This window comes from Phocoena phocoena, chromosome 1 (genome assembly GCF_963924675.1).
Source record: "Phocoena phocoena chromosome 1, mPhoPho1.1, whole genome shotgun sequence".
Taxonomy (NCBI): domain Eukaryota; kingdom Metazoa; phylum Chordata; class Mammalia; order Artiodactyla; family Phocoenidae; genus Phocoena; species Phocoena phocoena.
In genome coordinates, this window is record NC_089219.1 from 157,129,792 (window position 1) to 157,155,896 (window position 26,105).

Sequence of the window (26,105 nt, forward strand, 5' to 3'; positions counted from 1 at the left end):
TGTTAACTGTTTCTTGCATTTTGTCCATTCTACTTCCACGATTTTGGATCATCCTTACTATCATTATTCTGAATTCTTTTTCAGGTAGGTTGCCTATTTCCTCTTCATTTGTTAGGTCTGGTGGGTTTTTATCTTGCTCCTTCATCTGCTGTGTGTTTTTCTGTCTTCTCATTTTGCTTATCTTACTGTGTTTGGGGTCTCCTTTTTGCAGGTTGCAGGTTTGTAGTTCCCGTTGTTTTTGATGTCTGTCTCCAGTGGCTAAGGTTGTTTCAGTGGGTTGTGTAGGCTTCCTGGTGGAGGGGACTAGTGCCTGTGTTGTGCTGGATGAGGCTGGCTCTTGTCTCTCTAGTGGGCAGGTTCACGTCTGGTGGTGTGTTTTGGGGTGTCTGTGGCCTTATTATGATTTTAGGCAGCCTCTCTGCTAATGGGTGGGGTTGTGTTCCTGTTTTGCTAGTTGTTTGGCATAGGTTGTCCAGCACTGTGGCTTGCTGGTCGTTGAGTGAAGCTGGGTGCTGGTGTTAAGAAGGAGGTCTCTGGGAGATTTCCACTGTTTAATATTATGTGGAGCTGGGAGGTCTCTTGTTGACCAGTGTCCTGAAGTTGGCTCTCCTACCTCAGAGGCAGAGCCCTGACTCCTGGGCTGGAGCACCAAGAGCCTTTCATCCACACGGCTCAGAATAAAATGGAGAAAAAGTAGAGAGAATTAGTAGAAGTATGAGGAAAGAAAGAAGGGAAGGAAAGGAAGGAAGGAAGGAAGAAAGAAGCAAAGAAGGAAAGAAAGGAGGGAGGGAGGGAGGGAGGAAGGAAGGAAGGAAGGAGGGAAAGAAGGACAAAAGACAGAAAGAAAGAAGATACAGTAAAAATAAAATAAAGTATAATATAGTTATTGAATTTAAAAATATTTAGAAAAATAAAAAGGGACGGATAGAACCTTAGGACAAATGTTGGAAGCAAAGCTATACAGAGAAAATCTTACACAGAAGCATACACATACACCTTCACAAAAAGAGGTAAAGGGGGAAAAAATCATAAATCTTGCTCTCAGAGACCACCTCCTCAATTTGGGGTGATTCGTTGTCTAAAGGAGGGAAGGAAGGAAGGAAAGGAAGAAAGAAAGAACGAAGGTAAAGTATAATAAAGTTATTACAATTAAAATTACTTATTAAGAAAAAAAAATTTTTTTTAAACCATGGACGGATAGAGCCCTAGGACAAATGGTGGAAGCAAGAGTATACAGACAAGATCTCACACAGAAGCATACACGTACACATTCACAAAAAGAGGAAAAGGGAACAAAATCATAGATCTCGCTCCTAAATTCCACCTCTTCAATTTGGGATCATTCCTTGTCTATTCAGGTATTCCACAGATGCAGGGTATATCAAGTTGATTGTGGGGCTTTAATCCGCTGCTTCTGTGGCTGCTGGGAGAGATTTCCCTTTCTCTTCTTTGTTCTCACAGCTCACAGGAGCTCAGCTTTGGATTTGGCCCTGCCTCTGCGTGTAGGTCGCTGGAGGGCGTCTGTTTTTTGCTCAGACAGGACGGGGTTAAAGGAGCCGCTGATTCAGGGGCTCCAGCTCACTCAGGCCGGGGGTTGGGGGATGGGGGAAGGAGGGGCACTGCGTGCGGGGCGGGCCTGCAGCGGCAGAGGCGGCGTGACGTTGCGGCAGAGGCCGGCATGACGTTGCAGCAGCCTGAGGCCCGCCGTGCGTTCTCCCGGGGAAGTTGTCCCTGGATCCCGGGAACCTGGCAGTGGCGGGCTGCACAGGCTCCGCGGAAGAGGTGTGTGGAGAGTGACCTGTGCTCACACACAGGCCCCTTGGTGGCGGCAGCAGCAGCCTTAGCGTCTCGCGCCCGTCTCTGGGGTCCGCGGTTTTAGCCGCGGCTCGCGCCCATCTCTGGAGTTCCTTTAAGCAGCGCTCTTAAACCCCTCTCCCTGCGCACCAGGAAACAAAGAGGGAAGAAAAAGTGCCTCTTCGGCAGGTGCAGGCTTTTCCCCGAACTCCCTCCCGGCTAGTCGTGGTGCACTAACCCCTTCAGGCTATGTTCAAGCCGCCAACCCCAGTCCTCTCCCTGCGCTCTGTCCAAAACCGAAACCCGAGCCTCAGCTCGCAGCCCCACCCGCCCCGGCGGGTGAGCAGACAAGCCTCTCGGGTTGGTGAGTGCCGGTCGGCACCGATCGTCTGTGCAGGAATCTCCCCGCTTTGCCCTCCGCACCCGTCGCTGTGCACTACTCCGCGGTCCCGAAGCTCCCCACTCCGCCTCCCGCAGTCTCCGCCCGCGGAGGGGCTTCCTAGTGTGTGGAAACTTTTCCTCCTTCACAGCTCCCTCCCACTGGTGCAGGTGCCGTCCTTATTCTTTTGTCTCTGTTTTTTCTTTTGCCCTACCCAGTTACGTGGGGAGTTTCTTGCCTTTTGGGAGGTCCGAGGTCTTCTGCCAGCCTTCAGTAGGTGTTCTGTAGGAGTTGTTCCACGTGTAGATGTATTTCTGGTGTATCCGTGGGGAGGAAGGCGATCTCCGCGTCTTACTCTTCCGCCGTCTTCCAATCAACCTCCCTGGGCATTTATTAAACCCTCCTGAACAGGAGGTTGGGGTACACGTCCTAAACTCCAGATTTTGTCCCTCTAACTTCATGAATCTATCAAAAATTCTGTTGAAATTCTTTGCCTCCCCTGTAATCAGTAGATAACCCTAGGTGTGGCTCCAAATGCCAAGTTCACCTTCCTGGGCTTTCTTTTTCTCTTAGCAGACCTGTTTCACTATTACACCAAATGGCTGCTTGTGGAGAATCAATGGTCAAGAAGTCAGATGAATGCTGGTAGAATAAAAAGGAAACTTGACATTAATCGAGCACAATGATTATGATAACTAGCAGCAGAATGGTGAAAATGAAAAGAGATGGATAGATGGAGAAACATTACAGGGTAGAATTGGCAGAACTTGGAATGGATTGGACGTGGAGAATGAGAGAGAGAGAGAGGTGCCACAGACGACTCTTAGATTTCTAGCTTGAGCAACTGGATGGATGAGATGTCATTCATTGAGACATCCCATCCATCCCATGTGAAGAGAACTGACACAATTTGGGGCAAGGATCACAAGTTTCAATTTGTATCTGTTGATTCTGAGGTGCTTTGAGACATTTAAAATGTACATCAATTAAACATCTATATACACGAGCTCAAAAAAGAGATCTGAGTGGGAGATGTAAGTTTTTGCATCACCATGGATGTGGAAGATAGACCAGGATGGAGGCTTAAGAAGCCCCAACATTTGATTGTCCTTCTTTGCAAGGGTGAAAGACAGAGGCAATGGCCAGAGATGTATGGAAAAAAACAGAAAATGAAGGAAATTTAGTGTTTCAAGAAGAAAGGTTAGTTAACAGTATTGAATGCTGCTGAAAATTCGAGTGTGATAATTAAATATAGATGGCATTCTTAAATTTAAGTTGCTAGTGGTGAGGCATTAATCACTGCAACCTATATAAAGCTATTTAGGAGGGCAACGCTATAAAGCTTTGAGAAGACAATATACAAAAACGTTGTTATAATCTCAAAGTAGGGAAAGATTTCTTAAGCAGGATACCAAATGCATTAACGATAATGTAAAAGATTCTTAAATGTGACTACATTAAAATAGATTCTCATCATTAAAGATACTATATAGTTTAAAAAACAAGCCACAGAATGGAAGAAGATATTTGCAACATTTAAAAATGACAGACCCTGTACTCAGATCTCTGAATAGCTCAAATGATCGGTAGAAGAAAAAATAGACAACTCAACCGAAAATGGGCAAGACAGACACTTTACAAGAGAGGAGATGCAAATAGGTAATCAATATATGAAAAAGTGTTCAATCTCTTTATTAATAACTATTTATTTATGTAAATTAAACCTATACTCCTCCTCACCTTACCCAACCACTACTATGTTTAAAAGTTTGAGAACACCAAATGCTGGCAGCAAAGACGAACTCTCAGAAGCTGCTGGTAGGAAAACACATTAGTATAAAATTTTGCAACAGTTTGGCATAATAAAGGTGAAGATACATAAACCTTTGACCAGGGATTCCACTTCTGTGCATAAAACCCTAGAGAAAAATCATGCACATGTGTGCCAGGACACATGTACAGAAATGTTCTTTGCAGCATTGTTAATTAACCCAGGCCATCAATTCACAATGTACACATATATCAAACCATTACGCTGTATACCTTAAATTTATACAATTTATATATCGATTAGATCTCAATAAAACTGGAAAAAATAATATTCTCAGGACAGAAACAACTCAAATGTCCTTCAACAGTAAAATGGTTAAATAGTCTGTGAGATTTCACATAATGAAGAATCATATAGTAATGAAAATGGATTTTATGCGAGATCATATGGATGGATCTCATCAGCATATTATTGAGTTAAAGAAACATCTACAAAAAAATACACAAGTGTGATTCTAATTATCTGATTCAAAAGCAGACAAAATTAAATTATATTGCCTAGGGGGGTATACCTAAGTGGTAAAAATATAAAGAAACAAAGATTGGTTATCACAAAAGTCAGAACGTTTACCTCTAGGTGAAAGTTTGGGGATTGTAACCGGGGAGGAGTTTGGGGGACATATAGGAGATTGGCAATGTTCTACTTTTTGATCAGAGTGGCTATATGGGTGTTCGCTTTCTAATTATTCTGTAAACAGTACACATGGTTTATGATTGTTCTGTATGAAAGTTATATCTCATCATACAAAAGTAAAAAAAAAAGAAAAACCAAAACTTCCTTGAAAATTATACCACTTAATGTTGAGTTAATCCCATTATTTTTGCAAATGGTATTTTCCTGTAGTGATTGAGTAAATCAGTGTAATGACTGAGGCTATGACCACACATGATGTTGCATTTAGCAAGCAAAAATTCCCTGTATTTGTGGAATCAGATAAAAATTTGAAAAAAATTGCTTTGATTCCTAGGTGGGATCATTAAATGCATGCTTCCTTGCCAAGAGGAATTTCCAAGTTAATGTATATGAAGCTAGAGAAGGTAAGACAATACTGAATAATGTGAGATGTTGTTCTGATTCTTTGACTTCTTCCTCCTTACATTTCTTTTTCTTTTTTTTTTAACATCGTTATTGGAGTATAATTGCTTTACAATGGTGTGTTAGTTTCTGCTTTATAACAAAGTGAATCAGCTTTACATATACATATATCCCCATATCCCCTCCCTCTTGCATCTCCCTCCCACCCTCCCTATCCCATGCCTCTAGGTGGTCACAAAGCACCGAGCTGATCTCCCTGTGCTATGCAGCTGCTTCCCACTAGCTATCTATTTTACATTTGGTAGTGTATATATGTCCATGCCACTCTCTCACTTCTTCCCAGCTTACCCTTCCCCCTCCCTGTGTCCTCAAGTCCATTCTCTACATCTGCATCTTTACTCCTGTCCTGCCCCTAGGTTCTTCAGAACCATTTTTTTTTTAGATTCCATATATATGTGTTTGCATATGGTATTTGTTTTTCTTTCTGACTTACTTCACTCTGTATGAGAGTCTCTAGGTCCATCCACCTCACTGCAAATAACTCAACTTCATTTCTTTTTATGGCTGAGTAATATTCCATTGCATACATGTACCACATCTTCTTTATCCATTCATCTGTCAATGGACACTTAGGTTGCTTCCATGTCCTGGCTATTGTAAATAGAGCTACAGTGAACATTATGGTACATCTCTCTCTCTCTTTCTCTTTTTAATTATTTATTTATTTATTTTATGGCTGGGTTGGGTCTTCGTTTCTGTGCAAGGGCCTTCTCTAGTTGTGGCAAGCGAGTGCCACTCTTCATTGCAGTGCACAGGCCTCTCACTATCGTGGCCTCTCTTGTTGCGGAGCACAGGCTTCAGACGCGCAGGCTCAGTAGTTGTGGCTCATGGGCCCAGTTGCTCCGCGGCATGTGGGATCTTCCCAGACCAGGGCTCAAACCTGTGTCCCCTGCATTGGCAGGCGGACTCCCAACCACTGCACCACCAAAGAAGCCCCTACATGTCTCTTTTTGAATTATGGTTTTCTCAGTGTATATGCCCAGTAGTGGGATTGCTGGGTCATATAGTAGTTCTATTTTTAGTTTTTTAAAGAACCTGCATACTGTTTTCCATAGTGGCTATATCAATTTACATTCCTACCAACAGTGCAAGAGGGTTCCCTTTTCTCCACACCCTCTCCAGCATTTACTGTTTATAGATTTTTTGATGATGGCCATTCTGACCAGTGTGAGGTGATACCTCATTGTAGTTTTGATTTGCATTTCTCTAATGATTAGTGATGTTGAGCATCCTTTCATTTGTTTGTTGGCAACTCCTTAGATTTTAAAAAGAAAAAAAATTTAAAAGATGCACTGTTAGATTTCGTTAAAAACCTCAACTATCTAAATTTAATTTAATGCAAATATATTACTATCCGTGTTTTCTTTAAAAGAGTTAACACGGTCTTTTAATTTGGTCCAGATGGCACCAGTTTTTCAGGTGCTCTATGCTCATCCTGTATTAGGATATAAGAAAGTGTGTGTAACATGGGGTTTACTTCCAATATCTTAGATATCCGAGTGACTACATTTGCACGGGGAAGAAGCATTAATTTGGCCCTTTCTTATAGAGGACGACAAGCCTTGAAATCCATTGGCCTGGAAGATCAGGTACCTTGTTAATGCATTTTCTTTATAGAAAATAACATCTGCTGTTTTTCAACAACTGCACGGTCTTGATTTCTCCTAGTTCAAAGCACCACTTAATGCCAAAAAAACCTCTGCATGAGAGCTCATTTTACAAAGGTTTATCAAACTTCTAAATTTCACAACAGGGTGAACATTTCACACTTGAGGCACCTGGGGGGACCAGAGCAGGTTGTGGGGCAGGCAGATACTGTATCAGATGGGAATTTGATTATCACTTCTGACACTGGGCTCTCAACAGTATCGTGAACCTCTGCCTACAGAAGTGTGATCTGAGATGGCATCCAGGGTGAGAGGAGGCGGGCGAACTCCGTTCTTTTGACTACTTAGGTCCATAATCTCTTATCCACAACTCTGTACTCCAGAAGTTCTGGGACTAGAAAGCTTTTTCATCACCCGCTCAGCAGCAAATTTGACCTGATGTGAGGCTTTTTATAGCCTTTTAAAAAAAATCTCATTTCGTGTGAATGTGTTTTACTAAAGAAATATTGTGTTATAGGGCGGTTGCCCTAGACTCCTCTGTGTGTCATATAATAACCACATATGCACTACATTGCCTATCTAAAATTTGAAAACTTCTGAATTCTGAAACCAATGAGCTCTCAGTGTTTGGATTGTGTGCCTGTTGCAGATTTTCCTTATATGGATTCAATGTTGCCAAACTTCTCACTATCATGTCTCTTGGAAATGTGAAGAGAAATATATTTTTATTGATAGCACTTTTGCAACAGTGTGTCTTTGAAATGATATATAAGTCAATATAACTGCCATTTGCATTTCCACATTTTTCTTAGGCATGTGTAGGAAAGCACATTGCACTGGATTTCAGGAATCCTGGGATTTACTCCTCATGCATTACTCTCTTTTGTGATCATGAGAAAAATAACTTAATCTCTCTGACAATGAACCATTTCTTCGCTTGTAATATTTGCTTTAGACCAAATAAACTTGACATCTATTCTAAAATCTAAAGGTTAAAAAAAACCTAAAAAGTAAAATTTGCAGGAACATAGTTTTTATTGATTTTCTACCATACTGTGTTCTCATGGACCTTTACATTTTTTGATTTTTGGAAAATACTTGAATAATCACATTTTAAAATTGATATCTATCTTATTTGCATGATGCCACATTATGGAAATTGAAATTGATATTTCTGATTTTATTTCAGATTGTAGCCCAAGGTATCCCCATGAGAGCAAGAATGATTCACTCTCTTTCAGGAAAAAAGTCTGCAATTCCCTATGGGACAAAGTCACAGGTAGGTTTACCTGGAGATTCCTTTTTTGTAAAATGGTAATAACTGAGTCTAATGTCTGGAACCTGCTACTTTCTTGTTGGCCCTGCTTTTCTTCTCTAACCCTATCTTTGACATTGCTTGCCTGTTTAGAATGCAAGAACATATACTAGTTAATTCATATGAGATGCTTAGAAAGGGCCCAGTGCCTAATAACCATTCAATAATGGTTATTATTGTTATTGCTATTAGGCTGTTTTATGCCTCTATGCTTCACTCATACTGGCCTGGGATGCCCTTTCCCTCCCATCTCCTTTCAACTAGATAGAGATTACCATGTATTTATTGTTAAGCATACTATGCAAGAACAGCGCTATGCAAACTTAAGTTTTATGATGCTATTGCCTCCCCCGACTCTCTTGCCTCAAATTATTATTATTCTAGTTGTAATAGTTATAATAGAATTTATAGAATGAACTGGAAATGCTTTCAGCATTGTATAATTTCTCAAACAGAGGCCAGATGATGATGTAGTGTTTAAGAAGGAAAATCCATTATCCTACTTTGTGTTTTTCTTCTTATCTTTGAAATAGTAATGTACAGAGTTGGGCAAAGTATTTTTATCTGATTACAGTTTCTTTCTATGTTTATTTCTTTGAGAGACAGAATGAATGTACCATAAACCTATCAACCATAGAAAAACCCCAGCTTACTTTATCCAGCAATGCCTCATTTTGCAGAGCCCAAGTGAGGTTCATATTCTTCTGAGTCTCTGATCCTCTGCAGAGCATCCATTGTAGGTAGATCAGCACTTCTCAGACTCACCTGGGATCTTGTTAAAATACACAGTCTGATTCTGTAGGGCTGGGGTGGAGGCTGAGGTTCTGCAAACCAAATTCACCCAGGTGGTGTCCATGTTGCAGGTCCACAGACCACACTTTGGGTAGCAAGAAATAAAGCACATATGCTCATGGGAGTAAGGTCTTTGTGGATCTTGTGCTGATTAAAGAAGCTGAAGCACCTCATACTCATTACGGTGGCTGCTATCAAAAAATAAGTGTTGGTGAGGGTGTGGAGAAATAGGAACCTTGTACCCTGTGGGTGAGAATGTAAATTGGTGCATCTACTGTGGAAAACAGTGTGGTGGTTCCTCAGAAAATTAAAAATAGAACTACCATATGATTCAGCAATTCCACTTCTAGGTATATATTCAAAAGAACTGAAAACAGGGTCTGGCAGAGATATTTGAACACCCATGATCATAGCAGCATTATTCTCAGTAGTCAACAAGTAAAAGCAACCAAAATGTCCATTGATGGATGGATAAACAAAATGTGGTATATACTTATGTGAGATAATAGAAAAAATACATACAGGTCTCTGCACTTGTTCCTGACATAGGGCTCCTAAAACCCTTGTAATCTTCTAAGTGATAAAAACACTAGGAGCATCTTTTGTTCTAATATTTGGTCTTTGGTTCCTTACACAGAGTTCCTAAATCCCTTGGAATTTCCTGGGTGACAGCAGTGTCTTTCCAGGTAACTCTGGATGGACTCCTAGATGGGGGCTGGTCACCAGAAAGACCAACTCATGATTAGAAGCTTGGAACTTTCGGACACAACCCCCATTCTGCAGAGGGGGGAGATGGGCTGGAAATGGAGTTAATTATCCATCATGCCTACATGATAAAGCCTCCATAAAAATTCCAAAAGTATGGGGTCCAGACAGCTTCCAGGTTCATGAACACATGGAGGTACTGGGAGAGTGGCACACCCAGAGATGGCAAATACGTACTTTATCCTATGCATCTCTTCCACCTAGATGTTCATCTGTATCCTTTATCATATTCTTTTATAATAAACTGGTAAATGTAAGTAACCTGTTTCCCTGAATTCTGTGAGCCACTCTAGCAAATTGATTGACCTTGAAGAGGGGACCATGGCAACTTCTGATTTATAGCTGATTAGTCAGAAGCACAGGTGACAAACTGCATTTGCAATTGGCGTGTGAAGGAGAGGAATGGTCTTGTAGGGCTGAGCTTTTAACCTGTGGAATCTGACGCCATCTCCAAGTTAGTAGTGTCAGAATAAACTATAGGGTGCCCAGCTGGAGTTGCAGAGAATTGCTGGTTTGAGGAAAACTCCCACATGTATATGGTGTCAGAAGTGTGGTGAGTGTGGTAATAGTATGAGAGTAAAGGAGAGACACACAGCAGAGGTGTAGGTTTTCTATACAACATAAAAAGGAATACCATTCAGCCTTCAAAAAGAAGGAAGTTCTGATACTCTACAACATAGATAAACCTTAGATAAACTAAGCTAAATAAGCCAGTCACAAAATGTTAAGTACTATATAATTCTGCTTATGTAAGGTATCTAGAGTAGTTATATTCATAGAAAGAGAAAGTAGAATGGTGGTTGACAGGACCTGGAGGAAGGGAGGAATGGGGAGCTATTATTTAATGGGGACAGAGTTTCAGGTTTACAAGATGAAGAGTTCTGTGGATGGATGGTTCTGATAGTAGCGCAACAATGTAAATGTATTTAATGCCATCGAACTGTATATTTAAAAATGGTTAAGATGGTAAATTTTGTGTGCGTTTAAAAAGTAATTGAAGGGCTTCCCTGGTGGCGCAGTGGTTGAGAGTCTGCCTGCCGATGCAGGGGACACGGGTTCGTGCCCCGGTCCGGGAAGATCCCACATGCTGCAGAGTGGCTGGGCCCGTGATCCATGGCCGCTGAGCCTGCGCGTCCAGAGCCTGTGCTCCGCAACGGGAGAGGCTACAGCAGTGAGAGGCCCGCGTACCGCAAAAAAAAAAACAGTAATTGAAAAGTAAAACATTCCAACGACTAAGTGGGAATGAGGGGGTAGTGGGGAAGGACTAAAATTTTCTATTTAATGACTTTTTAGAAATAATAACCTGCTTATTTTGGCATTATGAAAACTTAGGTACAGAGTCTTAATACATGAGCCTGGCAGGGGAAGGAAGGGAAAGACAGTCCACTGACCATCCATAGTCAGATAAATGTCTTCAGATAATTAATATGTCCTGTTTAATTGGCCCCAAATTGAACTTGATGCTATAAGAAAGAAAAGAATTGCCTCTTCTTGATAGGCAAGTAAGATTTACACATGCAAGTCAAGTATAAACTATACTAACTAAATGTATCTTTTCTGGAAGCAATAATTGTCCTCCTGTGCTATGCTAGCCATGCCCTGTGCTAGTTGCTGAGCAACAGGAGAGGAGCTTGCAACCTGGGGAGGACAGATAGTAATCAAGTTCTTGTGAAAAGAACTCACCTGAGTGATGGCAGGGGCACTCAGCTATATGGTTCAGAGAGGGAGGAAAGCTTTCATTTTCAGAGAAGAGAAGGTGAGGCTTGAAACAGACATTTTGTTTAAATCTTAGATTGGCAGCGAAATAGCACTGTTCCAATCAAATGACAGTCTATCTATGGAGGGACGTTGGGTGAGACCAAATTTCTAAACAATGTAAATTTTTAAGTGTCACGTGTGTCCAGTGATGAGAAAACTTGCAAAGAATCTCACAGCGATCAGCAGCTTTAGATGCATTGACTCCAACCACCTTGGAGAAAGAAACAGGCTGCATGATCACATGAGGTCAGCAGCAAGGGAGAAACAAGACAGGTTTCCTTACAGACAACAGCCAGCGAGCATGGTGTAGGAGGCCCTCAGAGGAGTGCTGGTAGTACTGCTTAGTTGCACTGTTTCTTTTTGCTAAAATGAGAGCGACTCGTAATAGTCATCCCACCTTTCTCTTGGATTAACATTGTGCTGAGGAGGTCCAATTCAGCATATCCATCCCTTCCCCAGAGATTGAACCAATAAAGTATGAATAGGTCAAAGAGTAAGATATGGTTCAAAAATAACAGGGAAGCTAGATGAAAAGAGTGACTTGGACTTGAGGCTAAAATTGACTTCCTTACCCTCACAGAGAGAGAAAGAGAGAGAGAGAGAGAGAGAGAGAGAGAGAGAGAGAGAGGAGCAGTTTCATCACCAATGACTCCCCAGGAAGTTGAAAGTGTTGGTGGGAGTTCTCATTTCGGGGCCTTCAATATGGAAGGAGGAAATGATCCTTCCCCATCAATCTTGCCATTTCTCAATTCTTAACAATTGAGTTAATGCTAAATTTATAGCTTTGCATCACTGTCTTTATACTGGAGTTGAACATGGGGTCTCCTTATCTTTTAAGAACTATATAAAATTGCTTTGAATTGGTCGATTCCACAGACTGTGGAAGTGCAAAGCCATCCCCATGACCCCAGGATTTCTTTGAATGCTCAGGGAGCCTACCTACTGTCCTATGGACTTCTTGGTGTCCACTCCCTCTCCTCTAGTATTGGCTGTGTACCATGATGGCCACACATGAAACTCACCATTTTCACCATTTTCCATACAAAAAGCACTCACTCAAAATACACATGAATATGCTGAAGACTTGGGGGTCATGGAAGGTCCACCTTGCACAGGACACAGCAAACAATTTATAAATTTCTAGTGTGTACAGTTTGACCTCTGAAATCCTTTCTGTACCCCCTTCTCTGAGCCTACCTCCCCCAGCTGTTATTTCTCTGCCCTTTCTCCCTTGTGGCAACTGTCTTACTGGTTCCTCCCATTTCCCTCCCCAGTTGCAAAATATCAAAATACTCTCTAATATACAGAGCCGGTCAGAGTTCCCCCAATTCTTCTTGCTAAACTCCTATACCCAAAATACAGAAATGGTGCCCCCTTACTAGAAAACATTCTCATTTGAAGGCTTTCAGGACTAGAATGTAAACATTTTTTCCTAGCATATTTGAAAAAGTCAGCACTGCAACTATTGTCTTACGAATCTCCAAAGGAGATTATCCTACTTCTTTTAGGTTTGGTTACAAGGGCCACTTTATAGCTCTTGACTTGTTTGTTCTTATTCTTACTTATTCTTCACAAGATAAGCCTTTTAGAATATGTATTGGAGAAGTGAAGCTTGATGTGAGTGACTCTAACTTTTGGTTATAATAAGATACTGCTCAAAGATATGGAGTAGATTAGACCGGGACTCTCCCTGGCCTTCCTGCAGGACCGACATGTCTGTTGGTTCCCAGATTATTAGTTCCCAGATTATCTCAACTAAGCCTGATAGGAATCAACTGAAAGGGAAAGAATATTTTCCTCACATTAATAAGCCTTTATAATTTGAATGTTTCCTAATATACTTTGAATAACAAGTGTGGTTTCTATGGAAATGCAATGATTAATAATGTAGAAGACTAGAAAACAACCATGAGGCAGAGAATGAAGACATCCCTGTTAATTTTAATTTATAGCAAAGACACAGGAAGCTCCTCCTCAGTCACTGCTTCTGTATCATGACCAAGTTATTTTTACACCATGTATAGATTTAGCTGTTAATTTTAAATGCCTATATTTGAATGAGGTGAAGATTAATAAATTACCATATTTGTGTTAAATGTTGTAATGTCCCATAATTTGGAAAATTATATGCTTTAAAATTTTAAAGCAATAGACTTGCCCTGAATTGCAAGACTGCATTATGACTTTCATGAGCTCTAGATAGGCACTTTTGCCTTTGTGAGACCCTTTCTCTATAAAACAGTAAATATTGAAAATTAGATTGTATGAGTGCATTGATATAAAGATTATATTAATCTTGAATATAATCCAGACTGGATTCATTCTTATATATACTCATTATATTTTTTTCTTCTGATTTTAAAATAAACTAAAATTAAAATATTTTCATGAATCTCTGAAAATATCATGGGCCCTATGCACTGTTCTGACCGTGCCTCATGGAACAGTTGGTCCTATGAAGTCAGAAACAACCAACACATGTCTCAGCTGGGTTCCACCTACTCCTAGCAACCCTCACCCCACCACAACCACACCACACACACACACAGCCTTTCACACCGAAATGAAGGCTTTCAAAGTAGTTTCTTTGGGAAATAGTACATTTATTCTAGTAGTGCTGTCATTTCTGAAGTTTTTTACGCAGCTCGATTTGGAGACTTAAGATGAATATATGAGATTTATGTTTGGTTGTTAAAACTATCTTTCTTAGTGAAAATAACGTTTTTGTACCAGAAAAAGGTTTGTTTTTTATAGTATCGAACCTAAGTTTAAACGTGAACATTGTATAACATGTATTTGATTAAAGTGTTTATAGAAAAAAGTTACTTAGTTAAATGGTTATAAAACTGAGCTTGCAACCTTCTGCTAAATGATTAATATTTCCTATATTGCTGAGTGAATAAAATAGAAGCATATTTGTCCATTCTTCAGAAACAAACAGTATCTATTATATTTTTCTTGCAGTATATTCTTTCTATAAGCAGAGAAAATCTAAACAAGGATCTATTGACTGGTAAGTCTAGTGCTTTATTCACCAGTTTTCACTTTCTGTAAAGCACATGAGACTAATGATTGTCACATGATTTACTGAGATTTGTTTACTATTCCTTTTGGGGGGGTTATTAAGAGCAAGACTATGTACAATACAAAGTGTTTCTTTAAAAGTAGAGGGCTTCCCTGGTGGCGCAGTGGTTGAGAGTCCGCCTGCCGATGGAGGAGACACAGGTTCGTGCCCCGGTCCAGGAAGTCTCACATGCCGCGGAGCGGCTAGGCCCATGAGCCATGGACGCTGAGCCTGCGCGTCCGGAGCCTGTGCTCTGCAACGGGAGAGGCCACAACAGTGAGAGGCCCGCGTACCGCAAAAAAAAAAAAAAGTAGTGGTGATGCATCTTCCAGCATCTCTTTTTCATTTTATCAGTGGTCTAAATAAAAATCATTTGTTCAGCATGTATTGAATTCCTATTGTTTTCTAGGCACTGGATTGAATGAGTGCTCACTCCTCAGTGAAGAACTCATGGTCTAGTGGAACACAGATATACAGATGTAACAATTTTCAAAGAGACAACTAGATTTTCTTATCAGAAAGATGAAAAGCAATAGTGTGAAGGCTGATAGAGGGCTGCAGATTTTAGAGTATTATGATAATCCCTGTGTGCAAAAACAAGGCCCTGGACTAAAGCTATAGCCAAGTGGTTGGGGGGAGGTATAGATTCAAGATATTTGTAGGAGACAAAACAGATTCAGGGTTTAGGAGGTTGAGAAAGAGGAAGGTGTGTATAAGCCTGAAGATGCTCATGTAACTAAAGAGACCTACCTATTAATTGAAAAGTCCCTGGATTGCAAATTAAATTTGTAGCTTGGATAATCAATCCAATCACATTCCATGTAGCCCTTTATCATACTTTTTTCTCTTCTTCAGCATTTGTACTAAACAGATTCATTCCATGCAAAGCATGCCATTAGTATTTCTACTTTCTTTTAAATCAATCAATCCCTCAATGCGTTCCAGCAGCCTTGGATTTTTGGAGAGCACAGGTTCCAATGATTTATCTGTGTTTCTCCTCAGTCCCCTACCCAGGGTGAGTTTGCAACATATCTGTTGAATTGAATTCAACTGGGAGGAGGAGTGATAGGGAAGGTCACTCTAGCTGATTCACCAGGTACTTAAGAAATAGGGCTTAGTATTCTTCTTATTTCTACTTCTTTACTTGTAGTTGTAAGACTGACTTTTGGATGAGTAGATAGGTGGGGGTGGGCTAGGTTGCTTGATATATTCATGTTGATCTTAAGAAAAGAAACTACAAAACAGATTTTTGAAAAAGTAGCATAGTGGACCTAAGATAATCTCTTAACAGTATCCTATGAATTTATTGATAAAAATAATAGAAAAGATTCACTGATGCACCAGGCACTATGTTAACTGCTTTATATTGCATCAATTTGTAAAACCCTCCAAACAACTCTGTGAAGTGGGAATTATTTTTACCTCAGTTTTATAGATGGTAAAGGAGGCTTGGAGAGCTCCACAGAGCAGCAGATTACACTGCTAATAAGTAGTAGAATCTGGATATGAACTTGAGTTTGTCTATTCCAAAGTCCATGCTTTTAACTATTACAGTCACTGCCTCCAGTATTATATATAATATATGAAACACCTGCTAATAATAAGGAGCTCCAATCTTGCATGCTCACCTGTTTTTCATTAGGGGTGCACTGCACAGCATGCAATTTCATAAATGACATAAATACGTTGATAAAAAGAATGCTGAGTCTCTTGACTCCTGAAGTTTGTTTGACATATAAAGTTCTTTTACACAGCTCTTATTCCTTTACATGGCATCAGATGTGTGAGCCACCCATTCCACAGATAAATGCTCATTCCTTCTAATAGAAGAGGCTCACCTCTGAAAGTACTGTAACTAAATCATTTCCCTGAATCAGCTTTTCATGTAGGATTGTTTCATAGTTTACTATTTGGTGGGCTATTAATAATTGTTAAGTAAAACAAACAGAAAAAGTATATGTGGTCAGGTAAATTTGATAAACCCTGCATCAACTTAGTTTTAAGTCTTTTCTTACAGTACTTCTCAGGGCCTTTATTCTACTAGTCTGCAGTGTGGATTTTCTAGAGCAATGCTGTCTAAGATGTGACCACAAATGCCAGCCACATGTATAATTTAAAACTTTATATTAACCACATTAGAAAACCTAAAAAGAAAAAGGTGAAATTAATTTTAATGTATATTTAACCTAATATATCCAAAATATTGTCATTTCAATGTACAATCAATGTAAGAAACCTACTCATGAGACATTTTATTCTTTTCATTTTTTGGTACTAAGTTGTCAAAACCCAGTGGGTACATCACATCTCCATTCAGACCAGCTGCATTTCAAGCACTCTAGAGCCACATGTATCTGGGGACCAGGACAGCACAGCCAGGAGGGTCAAAGTATGAGCATTTCTCTAATGACTGACCACAGAACAACTATTTTGGGGAGCATATCACAGGACTAGTATTCCATGGAAAATTCTTTGGGATGTATTACTATACATCTAATTTGAAAATAAAATAAAATTTAATTTACAAAAAGGTTGATTCCACCAACACATTTTGTGTTTGTATTAATAAAAGACACCCAGAGTGGTTCAGGTAAACTCTGACTTCTCCAAGTTATTTGTCAAAAGGTTTCTTAAACATAGATCAGTCTTAGGCTTATCTCAGATTTCAATATTCTAAAGCTTCTAATCTCATGTCCAAGAATCTTAAAGTCTTCAGATCCCAAATCAAACTCAAGCAAAGCAGAACAAAAAAAAAGACAAAACCTGAGATGAAAAGGAGAGATAAGTACAGAAGTCAGACCTCTGGATTATTTTTCCTAATTTTTTTAACTTTGTATGACCTCAGGCAAATTGTCTTTCCCTCCAGGATCTTGTTTATTCCATTTATAAGATGAAGAGTTTTGAAATAAATCATCTCTGAGGTCTATTCCAGCTCTAACATCTGCATTCTGATTTGTCGCTTTAAGAATAATAAATAACCACTAATTATAGATCTCCTGCCCATGAGAATTAATAGGAACAAAAATAAATTTACTACTATGATAAGAACATACTTAATAATTCAGAAAACGAAATACACTATAGATTGTTAGCAGGCAAAGAAAGCACTAAAATAATTTGATTCTACTTATTAAGTTTCAAATCTTCTTACTCATTTTCCCCTAACTGTTGCAGTGTTTGATTACAAAAAGAATTAGTATCAATAATCTATATTTATGACAAATTGAGCTAGAAGTCTAGAGGACTTGCTAAAAAGAAATATAAAGTCAGACATAGTATGAAAAAGGAAGTTTGATTGAATATTTCCGATCACAAATTAAGCCTTAAATTGGGGAAAACTTTTAAAATATGTGATGACAGCTTCTTTCCTAGGGTACCAACAATTACAGTGATATAAGAATTTGCATAATGGAATTAGTTTTTTTTTTTTTGAGATGAGGATAGTTGATTTTTATTTATCTCTTTTGCTACCAAATTATCCTGGAACATTTGCCAAATAGTTGTCAAATTACCTTTTAACTAACTCGTTTTTACATTGGTAAGAATAAGTATCTCTATCACACTGTTCTCAGAAAATGATTAATATTTCAATTTGATTAAGTGAAATAAGAATTGGAATTTCATTTCTATTAGTTGTCTTTCTTTGTTTCCTCAGCTGTTGAGAAATATCCCAATGCAAAGGTGCACTTTGGCCACAGGCTGTTGAAATGTAATCCTGAAGAAGGAATGATCACAGTGCTTGGGTAATCACCAGTTAGCCTTTTGACTTCAGAGGTGAAGGGTTGACATGGAGAATTGTACCTGTAAACTTTGTTCTCTGGCTCTTTTGAAAGAATTAAATGATTACTAACAGGGTAATTCAAACAGTTTCTAGAATCAAGTAATTTTATATTGAAAATAGGTCTTAGATGCCTTCTGAATACTAGCACCGGTGATTCTTCCTGATTCTACACTACTACACTAGTAGCCATACTCTGCTTCAAACACTCTCCTCCCTTGAAACAGATGACCCTCCGCTGCCCTGTTTCTCCTCGCCTCTTTCTGAATACTATTTGTCTGCCTCCCCTTGGCCGACTCCATTTCCTCTAGAGTTCTAAACCTCACATCCCACTCGTGGGAGATTCACAGTTCATTCAACAACTACTTGTAAATTCACATTTCTATGATTAACATCTCCAGGCCAGGGCTTTTTCTTCATTCTCAATCCTTATTTCAATCTTAATCAATATTAATTTCCCATTAAACACCTTCACAACTACTTGCCATAATCTCAAACACATCTAAAACCTTGATCCTCTATTTGTCACCAAGCATCTCCCATTCCTGACTTCCCTAGTACTATTACCCAAATAATTAAAATCATCCTTGATGTAGCCCTTTCCATATTTTCTCCCACTAGACCTATAAACATGTACCAATCATTCATACTTTCTGTTTGCCTCAGAGCCTATGTCTTCCTTCTTCCTGAGTGCCACAATCCTTGGGCTCTCATCCCCACACATGCAGGCTACTACAGTCACCTTGTCCCCATTTCTTTCCCATCTGCACTCTGGCTCCACTGCAATGTTTCCACTCCTAAGTAAGTTATCTTAAATTACCACTCTTTATACACCATCTCCCCAATGGAAAAAAATTGTTTTCTCCCATTTGCCAGAATAATGTATTTAAACCTTTTGTCTTAACATTCATTCTCTTCTCCTCCCTTCCCAATTGTATTCTTTTCTTAAATCCATCTTCTGATCCCCTCTGTTCAAGACAAATGTGTTGCTCCTAGAAGATTCTGGTCACATCCTGTGGTTGTTCATACATTCCCTCCATTTGAAACACTTTTCTTTCTTTTCAAGTTTCTCTTCCTTCATGCAGGGAACTCAACTCTTAGTCATGCTTCTGTGGCCTAGCATGTCTTTATTAATCAGTATGGTTTTGTGTTATCCTCATTCTCATAAGCAAACCCATGACTGGGACAATTGTTATCTTCATTTTATAGCTATCTACTCAAAGCTCTAAATCAGATAGGTAAAAGTGAGTAGTGGCCCCATTAAGTCACTACTTTTTATACCCAATAGAGGTACTTCATCATTTTCACCACTAGGCTTTTTTTTTTTTTGATGATTTATTTTACTTTTCAGACATGAGAACGTTGCCAAAGATGTCACCTGTGACCTCATTGTAGGATGTGATGGAGCCTATTCCACTGTCAGAACTCACCTCATGAAGAAACCCCGCTTTGATTACAGTCAACAATACATTCCTCATGGGTTCATGGAATTGAATATTCCACCTAAGAATGGGGATGTAAGTCCTTTCCCTTTCTTTTCTTCTTTCTACAACTCTCCTCCTCCCCCTGCCCCATATTAGTATAGAAGCATATTCTAGTGCAGTTGTTCTCATAGCATATCTTGATCAAGGCCACAAGTATTTTGTAATTAATAATAAATTGGATGTACAGGTATCTCTTTAATAATATCACTCTCACTCCCTTACCTTTTGATATGTTTTCTTGAATGGAAGGAAGGAGAGGAATTACAACTGCCTTATTGGAAACACACAGGGGATTTGTCTTACAAAATAATATCATTTTTCTATTATCTCTTGGGAGAAAAAAATTGGGTTGGGAATCAACTATGTATACTGACAATCCAGAGTTCTTATACTCATGATTAAATGCAAAAGTTATTAAATAAAGTGAACAGCAAGTTGTTTCAAAGAGATTTGCATTGCATGTTTCTCATTCCCTGCTTCCCACGTTAAACCATATGTGGCCGGAGGGAAATATGTAGTATGTATATTGTGTATTGTCATAAGCAAATAAATGTAGGAATTTAATAAGGAAAATTAAAACACCAACAGAAGCAATGAGGATCTTGGCTTATCAGTAATGAAAAGTAAACAGCATTAGTTAAATACTTGATTTGCATATAAAACATATATTTTTAAGGTACTGATTTAATCTATACTATTTGAAATTCAGACATCTATGAAATAGTTTGTCAGTTTGGGATAGTGGTATTATATACCACTTATATACTAAACTCTCAGCCAGTTAAATCCATATTTTAACATTTCGTTGTCTTTCTATTTCTTCCTCCTGGTTAAACATGGATTTACTAATTCTTCAATGATATTTTATGGTCTTCAGGTGGGTCATATTCTAATGGCCCAGGATCTGATAATTCTGGATTATAGGATTTTGTTGAAAAATTGTCCCCAGTTTGAGTGAGATCATGCCTACTAATGTAGATTTAAGATAGCCATTTATTTACAAGGTGTTCCTATTTAATAGTAATGATTGGTGGTTTATAGAAAGTTTTTACTCTTTTAAGAAATGCTGTTTTGACATAGTAATGTGACCAGACATGGGAATATTTTGACATGGCCTGAAAACAATTCTATGAAACTTTTTCTCCACTTCTTTCTTTCTTCCTTCCTTTCTTTTCTTTTTCCTTTTCTTCCTTCCTTTTTTCTTTTTCTAATGTAGCAGACATTTTCACTCCGTCTCTGACAGGTGGAGTAGGAGGGAGAGATTGGATGAGTGACAGAGTTGGGTGAATATTAAGGGAGTGCTTTTGGGAATTATGTGGGAGCTTATCTTAAAGCTGTTTTTGCACAGCAAGCAAACTGTCTCGCTTAGACTTTATGTGTGGAGGGACTTGTAGTAAGAAGACCCATGGGAATTATGACAAATCTGACCTTGGGACCGCTGTTGCATAAGGATATCTATTGAGAGCGTGACTTGGAATAAAGAACCTGAAAATTTAAAGAGTTGTTTTCTAGGGTCATCAGATATGTATGAATATCAAAATGTTTTTGGTATCATATTTGCTTTATCGACACCATGTAGAATAGGTCAAAAGATAGCAAGAGGGAAGCAAGGAGGCTCACCTCATCCAGGCTGGTGTCCTATTACCAGTAAGGCACCATGCTCATTTGTGCCCCCTCCACGTTGCTCAGTGTGCTCACCCTCACCAGCAGCCACTGTCCTTCACCGCTATCTAATCTACCAGTCCCTTGTTTCAGCCATCCCAGACCCACAATCCTCTTACCTTTCCAGTTTTTCTTTCCTAAACTTCTACCTAGGCACCAAATCATTTTGTCTACCACTTGAGTTGTTGTTAAAGATAAGTTTTTGGGAGCTTTTCATATGTATATATCTTGCCTATTCAACTGCTTTGTGAGATCTTTGGTGTCAAAGTGTTATTCACTTATTCATCTCTTTGTCTGTGTATTGGGCTTTCTTTGTGGCTCTGGGGATAAAAAAGCCGGGAAGAAGCAGTCTCATCTCCTAAGACACAAATAGCTATAAAAAAGTGTGAAAATGTTAGCTAGGAGACTAAGATGTACTTTCTGTCATCTTTTTACTACCATAAGACATATACATGGTAGGTGCTCTCTAAACATTTATAGAAAATAATACAAACTTAAAATAGTTGGGAAACGGATGGCATATACTTATATATGTAATACCCCTGGGAACCTCAGTGGTTTGGGTCACTTGGGTCTTTGGGTCAATTCATGTGCCCAAGCCATACATACCTACTCAGGCAGCTATTGCCCTGTAGTGGCTTTGCTAAAGAGGGAGCATTTCTCTCTATTATTTATGTTGTAGTAAACAAGCAATAAGAGGCTTGTTTGTAAAATTTTGTTTTGTCCATGAAATTTAAACTTAGGATCTTTCTGTTTATACAAATAAGTACCCAAATAAGGTAAAAAATAAAGTAGAAAAACATTACACATATATACACACATCCACAGCTTATGTGTGTATATAATATATATTTTATATATGTATGTATACATATTTGTGTATGTGTATATATGCGCGTGTGTCCATGGAAACAGAGGAGAGAGAGAAAATGAATCTTATAGCATGTTCTCAAATCTTCAATTATACATGGTATCAAAAACTCACCTAAGCCTGAGTTTATAAAGACAGAACACAAAGTCTTTTCTAAGAAAACTTCTGCTTTACGTAGCAATGGATGTGCACATCACCATGCATATGACATCGATTTAAATTGCTGTGGAAACAATTATAACATAAACAGAATCATCGTATTTAATTTGTTAATGCAGATGTGCTACATTAATACACTAATTATATATACCTTTTTTCCCTGCAGTATGCCATGGAACCTAATTATCTACATATTTGGCCTAGAGATACCTTTATGATGATTGCACTTCCTAACATGGTAGTGTAAAATTTCTTATCAACTGTCATTTTGCATATATAATTAATGTTTTTTGTTACTTACTTTTATACTCTGTATGCATGAATGTAATCAACTTCATCATTGCTTAGTCTATTTAGTGATTATATCTGAAACTCTGGGGATACTGAGGAAAAACCTGAAGGAATCCAAACTATTTACTTTGGAGAGGATATTTAACATATATGAATGACTAATGGGGGTTTATGTGTGGTGGTACCTGACTGCCATCTTCCCCAAGACAGCACAGGAAGAAATGGTCCCGAAATAAAGCCAAAGAGATTTAGGTTATATATTAGGAAGTATTTTTCATCCTTAATATCTGTAGGACAACATTGGAATATACATTATCTCAAAAGAGCATGGCTGTTCTTTCATTAGAAAGAAACTTTTTTTGCTATGTTAATATATAATATATACATATATAGTTATTATTATCTATATTATCTATATAGATAATATACACAGGTATACCTATTGATATTTCTCTGGTTGGTCTTTTACTTTCTTTTTTTTTTCTTCACTTATTAACAGTCCTAGGGTCTAATGCCTTAATATCATGACATCTTAAATGGAACAACAATAAAGAAAAAAAAAGACGAGAAATCAAATCCAACCAACCTATTAATAATCTAAGAAGTGTAATGTTTGCTTGGTGAAAATATCTTGAGTTTACAGTATAAAATTCTCCTGATAACCAAGAAGCTGGGGAGCACCTTGGGACTTGACGGAGCTTTTCCTTGGGAGTGAGGGAAGAAAGAGAGGCTGCCTTTCCTGTCTGCTTGGACATTCTTCCCAGAGGCCCCTGAGCCACAGCAAGCAGTCTGTGATTTAGGGGTCTGCCTTAGTGCCAGCATTGCCTGGCCCCCTGATCTCTCTCACACTGTTCCTCTTCTTCTTACAGAACAAATCTTTCACGTGTACTTTGTTCATGCCCTTTGAAGAGTTTGAAAAACTGCAAACTAGTAGTGATGTGCTGAATTTCTTCCAGAAGTACTTTCCGGATTCTATCCCTCTAATTGGAAAGTAAGTCTCAAGATGTGCAATGGTGCCTTTTGCCCCACTGGTTTGAGTTATTCAAAGTTCAAATAAAGGCTAATGCACTTATTTCCGTTTTTGTTAAACATGACCATCATGCAGTGACCTAGACAGGAAGCCTAGATTACAGCAAAAGTCCAAGAGGATCTTGTGCTGTGAACAGGAATTCTGAAAAAATCCAGGCCAGGCCAGTTTCCCTGGGAAAGACAAATCACCAATGTCCCTGGACCTTCTATGTACCCTGAGCAGGCGCTCAGGCCCCTTAGGGCTTGTCTGTGCTTCCTTCTGCTGGTGGGAACACAAATCTATATCAAGGCAGAAATAGCTTGCAACCTCAAGTCTCAAGTCCACCAGTTGCTAGCTGTATAAGCTTTCCTATGTCTCACGCCCCTCACAGTAAAATGGTGATAATAGTAATACCTGCACCAAAGGGTTGTTGTGAGGAGTAAATGGGATCATGCCTATAAATCATTCAGCACAGGGCCAGGCACATATAAAGTTCCCCCAAATTGATAGCTAATTGTATTAGCTGTCTGGATTATCAGTCTCAGCTCCTCTGGCCCATATCAACTTCCCCTTCATATGGACCTTGTCATTTGGTCTCACTCAGTGCCTCTCTCCCACTGTCACTCCGTCCTGGAATCCAGCTCACTTTCTATCTCCAGCGATGTCTTCATGGAGGCAGCACAATACTGCAGAAAGAGCAAGATTTGAATACTGCTCTTGTCCCTGACTTCCCTGAATCTCAGATTTTTTATCATTAAAATAGACATCAGGTTACCTAACTTTTAGGGCTATTTTGAAAATTGAATGAGCTAATTATGTAAAAGGGATAGCCCACTGCCCACCCATAGCAGATCTATTAAAAATTGTCAGTTCTCATCCTTTCCTGCAGAAAAATTCAATTGCCTGTGTTGGCTTCTCCTTCTCTGACTTTGAAGGGAAATCTCTGCACACCAAAATTTAGCCCTTAGCTACTTCAGAACTTGTTCTGTGGCTCTTTCTTGCCTCTCCAACTAGATTTAAGATCCTCTAATGTATGTACTACTTCTCTACCTATAGCTTCCACAAAACCTCTGTAGATGCTTGAACAGATACTAGCTTGATTACAGTTGTTCATTTCCAAATACACATGGATTCACATTAACTTAATTTTGGTTTGTTGTGTGCTAATCAAATGCACAACTGCATCTCAAGTTTCTCCAAGGAAACCTAAAACATTCCAACGTAGTTGAAAATTGTGTGATCTGTGTGCTTGATAATAAAATTTTCATGACATATAACACAGACATATTTCAAGTTATTCAAATGCAGCTAAACTTGTTCCTTTTGGATGTGATTAAAACTGTTGCAAATTAAGAATATAAATAGAACAGTGGAATTTGGGAACTAGAAGAAACTTCAGTTCTCCCTCTCCTGTTTTCTTCCTGGCATTCTCACGTACTTTTCAATGAAGTATTATGTTAGCAAAGCCAGTAAATCTGAAAGAATTACACAATATTTAATACCCAGCTTAACATTTTTACATTTTTATTGTTTTCCTCTAAAGGCAAACCCTGGCACAAGATTTCTTTCTGTTGCCCGCCCAGCCCATGATATCCGTTAAGTGCTCTTCTTTTCACTTTAAATCACACTGTGTGTTGATGGGAGATGCAGCTCATGCCATAGTGCCCTTTTTTGGGCAGGGAATGAATGCGGTAAGTTCTTTTTCCATAGGTAAGTCCCTTAAATTTCTCTGGGTCAGTCTCAACTAAAAAGTCTTAAATAAAAAATATGCTTAAAACTATCCTCACATAATCTCTGAGAAAACAGTCAACTCAAAAACCATACCAGCTATTTAACTAGATTGATCTCTAAATATAGTCAACTCTTGGATTACTTGATGCAGTAATTTAGTGTATAAAAAAGCATAAGATAGTTTTCTGTTCAGTTAGAAAATGTATTGATGACTTGAAATTTGGAAACTTGACTATCAGCAATTCAAGACTTAACTTTTAAAGTGTATTTTTTCTAGAGATTATAATGTTAGTATCAGAAAAGAAAAATATCCCAAATTATCTTTTTTTTCCCTCTGCTTTTTCATTCCAAAAGAAAAGAAAACACAATTGATAGAGTTAAATAAAATGATGAAACAGACTAGATGTTGAATACTAGCTGCTTTCATGGAAATTTTACCATTCTGGCTAAAAAATATTTCAGAAAATGAATAGTGTTCAAATATTGAACATTAATTTTAAGGAATTCTAAAATAATTGTCTAGACAAACAATTATTTTATGTGCATGTGTGTTTGATTACTAATAGTTTTATAACCATAGTCTTATATTGTTTTGGTGAATGGGATATAGTCCAAGAATAAAGAGCTTATGAATCTAATCAATTATATTTTGAGCAAAGTAGTCAAAAACATTTTGTTTTACAAAAACATAACAAGAGAGGTGGGATCAAGTTGGCAGAG

The 26,105-nt window shown here is 38.6% G+C and overlaps 1 protein-coding gene across 1 annotated transcript in view; it reads left to right on the forward strand.

Annotated features, from left to right (window-relative positions):
• KMO (kynurenine 3-monooxygenase) overlaps nt 1-26,105 on the forward strand; it is a 61,499-nt gene that overhangs the window by 22,920 nt on the left and 12,474 nt on the right. The window contains 9 exon segments of the mRNA XM_065879563.1: nt 4,972-5,041; nt 6,591-6,688; nt 7,896-7,985; nt 14,301-14,349; nt 18,056-18,143; nt 19,530-19,695; nt 22,521-22,592; nt 23,515-23,636; nt 25,198-25,345. Of these exon segments, the coding sequence (XP_065735635.1) occupies nt 4,972-5,041; nt 6,591-6,688; nt 7,896-7,985; nt 14,301-14,349; nt 18,056-18,143; nt 19,530-19,695; nt 22,521-22,592; nt 23,515-23,636; nt 25,198-25,345 (903 nt within the window).